The 5,120-nt window shown below is 36.6% G+C and overlaps 1 protein-coding gene and 1 non-coding gene across 5 annotated transcripts in view; both read left to right on the plus strand.

The window, feature by feature from the left end:
- The window catches only part of LOC107670230 (Fanconi anemia group I protein-like), a 15,122-nt gene extending 14,151 nt beyond the window's left edge, over positions 1–971 (plus strand). For all 4 annotated transcript variants that reach the window (XM_016462765.1, XM_016462763.1, XM_016462764.1 and 1 more), the window contains 3 exons: positions 503–598; positions 702–815; positions 902–971. In XM_016462765.1, the coding sequence (XP_016318251.1) occupies positions 503–598; positions 702–815; positions 902–964 (273 nt within the window). In that variant the 3' untranslated portion in view covers positions 965–971. The remainder of the gene's footprint in view (positions 1–502; positions 599–701; positions 816–901) is intronic.
- A 3,682-nt stretch (positions 972–4,653) lies between these two features.
- trnar-ucg (transfer RNA arginine (anticodon UCG)) lies at positions 4,654–4,726 on the plus strand. Its single transcript has one exon. It is a non-coding gene; the product is annotated as a tRNA-Arg (tRNA).
- Positions 4,727–5,120: the final 394 nt, after the last annotated feature.

Raw genomic sequence — 5,120 nt, forward strand, 5'->3', positions numbered from 1 at the left:
TTTTTTGAACATTAAAGCATGTCAACATATTCTGTTACACCAAATACACAAAATAATGATCTTTAAAATAGCATCATATGACCCCCTTTAATCATTTTAAGCAGCTCATGTTATGAAAACCTTCGCATATTAGAATGATTGGGAAAGATCACGTAACATTTAAACAGCCTTCTGTCTGTACCACCTTCATTTACATGCTTGTTTTCATCACTTTCACTTTAATTCTCGGGCACTGACTCGTTCGCTAAACTGAACATCCAATCCAGACTTCTCACCCTCGCTGACGGCCCCGATGCCGATTCAACTGCCGCCGACGAGTGGAACACACCAAACAAACTAGCCCGACCGTCGCTCACCGTCGCCCCGGCCTTTAGAATCACTTTAGAATAACTTTTTGGATGTTTCTTTTTTTTTTTTGGTATTTATTTGGTATAACAATTTAGGCTATGGTGTGCAAAGTCTTGAAAATGTTTTGTGCATCTGATGTGATTTTCTTTTCTAGGCTAAAGTCCTTCGTGAGAGTAAAGCCATACCGAACCTCATTTTCAACATAGAACAGTATGAGAAGTTTCTCATTCTTCTCTCCAAGAAATCCAAGGTAAAGTCTCTTAGGTTTTTGCCTATACGCACAGCATATACAACAGCAAGCGTTACAAAAACCTTTGAAAAATGAAGGCACATCTGTGAATGTTTTCAAACAGGTCAATCTGATGCAGTACATGAAGCTGAGCACCTCCAGAGACTTCAGAATCAATGCTGCCACATTGGAAGCTGCGCTGCAGGAACAGGAACAGCAGCGGGATGAAAGCCAACAGGTGTGTCTTTGTTTAAACATGTTCATACTCAGACAGTGCTGTGGGTTTGGGTTCATCTTCAATAGTGTCTTTCTTCCTTTCTTTAGACTGAAGATTCTCAGGTTTCAGAGGAAAATCAAGCACCAAAGAAAAAGAGGAGGAAGCAGTGAAAAAAAAGCTTCTATTCCTTCTTTTGCACTTTTTACAACCCCGTTCATTCATTTCTCTCATTTCAACACTGCCCTTCTCTGAGTTCGCACTAGGGGTAGCCATTTATGTGCTGAGAGAGGCTGCATGACCTGCGTTCATTCTTTTCATGCCACAGATATTATTATAGCCTTGTAGCTTGTCGTTTTCCTTTGGCGATCTCTAGAATCTGATAAATGTCCAACGCCTCACCTGTTGATATATAAAAACAGGATCAAGTTGCTTCGCAGTAGCATATCAACAATATATAAAGAATCCAGTTCTAACTAATTTAATTCATGCATTGTATTCATTTTATGTGAATTTATGAAGTGTTAATGAGTTCTTCATGTTCGCAGAATGCCACTATAATCTTAATAAACAAATGTCCACATATGATCTGGTGAAATTTTTTTTTTACAAACCGTTCACCCAAAAATTAATTTTGTCATTTGTTCACTTTCACATTATTTCAAAGTTGTATAACATTTCAGTGGAACTAAAAAAAAAATGTAATTTTTTATACAATGATGTCATATAAAAAAAAGAGAAGATTTGTTTTCGATTTCTCCCTTTGTGTTTTACAGAAAAATGGTTTAAAACAGGAGAGTAAAGTGAGTAAAGGCTGGAATAGACTACTTGACTTAAAATCTGAATTGACTTTAAAACATGCCTGAGTGCCCAAAATCTGCAGACTGGCTCTGACTTTAAGCAATTTCTGCCATCAACTCCTAACTGTAAATATGGGCAAAAGTCACAGTGTATTCCAAAAGGAATAATTCACCCAAGTACAAATAGCTGAATTTTTACTCACCCTCAGGTCATCCAAGATGTAGCTGTTGTTGATGTAGATGAGTTTGTTTCAAATTTAGTATTACATTACTTGCTCACCAATGAATCCTCTGCAGTCAATGGGTGCCGTCAGAACGAGAGTCCAAACAGCTGATGAAAACCATCACAATAATCCATAATATTGCTTCCTCCAGGAAAAAAAATCCATCCCCTATTGTCCTCTCACATCAAAATCCACTGACATTGTTTAGAACCCATCAATGCCGTGCTCGTCAAACAGCCACCGCATGGCCACCAGCATTAGATGGAGATAGTCCACTGCTGAACTCTGAACCACCCAGTTTACTCTGCTGGTAATGAACTAAAGCATAATAGAAGTCTCGGGGAAGGAAACTAAATTCCATTTAGCAAACTTAGCCTTCCTGTAGTGCAAACAGTATAGCATGGTGCTAGCAACGCCAAGGTCATGGGTTTGATTCCTATGAAAAGCAAGAACTGAAAAACATATATATATATACAGCTGCATCTCAATAAATTAGAATGTTGTGGAAAAGTTCATTTCAGTAATTCAACTCAAATTGTGAAACTCGTGTATTAAATAAATTCAATGCACACAGACTGAAATCTATGGGGTATTGTCAAGAGGAAAATGAGAAACGAGACCAAAAAATGCAGATGAGCATTACTGAGATGCACCTGTATTTATATATACAGTATGTGTACCTTGAATGCTGTGGATAATCATTCAAGCATCTACCAGATATATAAATGTAAATTAACTAAAACTATGGTTTATATGAAGAATTAAAAGATAAACAATATTTATGTTGTTTTAAAAACTGAAGAAAAAAGAAAAAGAAATCTGCCTGCTTGAAAAAAAAACTTCCCCTTACAAATGAACCTCATGCTCAACAAAAACACTTACATTTTTGTGTAATTTTTTTTTAATACCTTTATTAGATTATTAAAAAAAATAAAACCTTATACTGCACATATACTGTTTGAATGAAGACCTCATGTGTGGCCAAAACATCAAGAGCACAATACTGCATCAGCTCCTAATAAAGAAGACAACATAACTTCAGGAAACACATTCATTCATTTATTCCTTTATTTGTACTTTTATTAATGTATGAAAAGGTATAACTTAGCATAGACATTTTGTTGGCTCCTTAAATAAACAGTTCACCCAAAAAATAAAATTTGCCATCCGAGATGCATGAGGGTGAGTACATTTTCAGCTAACTTTTGTTTCTTGTTGAGCTATTTCTTTTAAACGTCCTGCTTACCTGAAAAATTGTCCTAATGTCCGACATGCTGCCCTTCACGAACAGATCCCTACGGTTCTTTCTTCAACGGTTCTACTCCCACGTAGAGAGCGTGAACATCAGCAAGGTTATTAATACTGCTGATATCAACCCATTCATGAGCCAATCTGCATGAGAAAAAATATACAATTTGTTACTGGTTTGCAGTATTGTAAACTATTGTGGCTGATCTGTCAAAAGCTGCAAGGTCTGCACAAACCATCGGGCCCTCAGAGCTTCAGCTGAGGTGCTTCATGTGCTCCTTCACTTCCTGTAGCCCTTTTCTCTTGCCGTACTTGCTCGCCATCCAGAGTGAGCGCTGGAATCCTGTCAGACCTGAGATTGCCATGTGGAGACTCATTGTGTCCAGGAAACGCATTTCGGAGCCCTGCAGAGAGCAACCCAAAGGCACATGAATAATATAGGGTATCATATTTTTTCTTTGGCCAATATTAGAGATTTTTGTTTAATTTTTTTTGTATCAGTTAATTCTGGATATTAGTACAGTGTATATTAGTATAAGTAAATATAGAATAATATAGAATACTATTATATATTATTTATATAATATTATTTTAAATTGGTTTCATTTTTATATTTTCAGTTTTGATTTTAACTTTTAGTATTTTTGTTATGTGCTTTTATCAGTTTTATTCGTTTTTAAACTATTTAGCTTTAATTTGTTTTATTTCGGTAGTAGTTTTAGTACTTTAACTTACACTTTATTATTTCAGTTCATTGTCAAGATCATTTCTAAGTTTAAGTTTTTCTTATAATATTTTTATTTTTATTTCAGATTTATTTTAATTAACAAAAATGATTTTTAATAGTTTTAATTTTCGCTTTATTTTATTTCAGTTTTAGTCATTTTAGTACTTCAAGACAGACTTCAGTCACTTGTCAAGACAACATTTCTAAGTTTAAGTTAATAACACTGCAGGGATTCCCAAACCTCTCACCTCTAATTCTCATCTGGGAAATTCCCGGCCCATACCGAGTCCAGCCCACTTCCCAAGCCTATTCCTTGGGCATCCTGGGAAGCCGTCAGCCGTGCTCTCTGAAGCCGACTGGCCGCATCTAGGTAAGGAAGGCTCTGCTTTTGGGCAAGTAAATAGAAGTGTTTGTCAATGTCATTGCCGTACATCCGAGGTAACTTGAGTTCTGTCAGGTAGCAGGGCCGTTCCTTTCACCAGAGTTTATGTTGCTCCAAGTGTCTTATACTGCGTTCAACATCCTCGTCTGTGTACTCCTGTGTCTGACCCCAAAACATCTGCTCTTGCAGGTTCCTGGAGAGCATCTGGATGTTAAGGGGGTTCAGACGGGTCCGATCTGAGCCCTGCTGGGATTTGGGTTTCACAGAGGTGGAGCACCATCTTACCCAAACTCTAGCATCATATTATTAGAGCCTCAGATAAAACATACTCACTTCCTCAGAGGAACCTGGTAAATGAAAAATAAACACAGAGGTTAAAGAGATATTATTTCCAGATAAAACATTGCGCATCTACGCAAACTTGCAAAAATAGTATTATTTAGTAACATAGAAGAGCACTTTTTCATCGGGTTACAGGAGCGGCCTCGTGGCATAATGGATAAGGCGTCTGACTTCGGATCAGAAGATTGTAGGTTCGAGTCCTGCCGGGGTCGTGATTTTCCATTTGAATAACGTTTTCTTATTTGTATGGTTAAAAAAACGTAGGTTACACTCACAACACATAAATAACATTTAACTGCACGAAAACTGCCTCATGTTAATCAATCATATTGCGATTACAGGTGTACTGTTACTTAATACTTCACAACTTTGATAGTGCATGCTATTTATTTTAAATGCAATGCCCTCACTAAAAAGACAAACAACATGACACTATTTGAACATAGTCTTACTACAATACCTTAGAAAATGTTTGTAGAGGAACTTTTGTCGAATTCAAGTGTCTTAATATTGTCGCATGAGGGCGCTATCGCCATAGAAAATGAACATCTTTCAGAATGAGACTAAATTCTTTAATTATTTGTAACTTAACATTTTTTATATATA

This window comes from Sinocyclocheilus anshuiensis, unplaced genomic scaffold (assembly GCF_001515605.1).
Source record: "Sinocyclocheilus anshuiensis isolate Anshui unplaced genomic scaffold, SAMN03320099.WGS_v1.1 scaffold624, whole genome shotgun sequence".
NCBI classification, from domain to species: Eukaryota; Metazoa; Chordata; class Actinopteri; order Cypriniformes; family Cyprinidae; genus Sinocyclocheilus; species Sinocyclocheilus anshuiensis.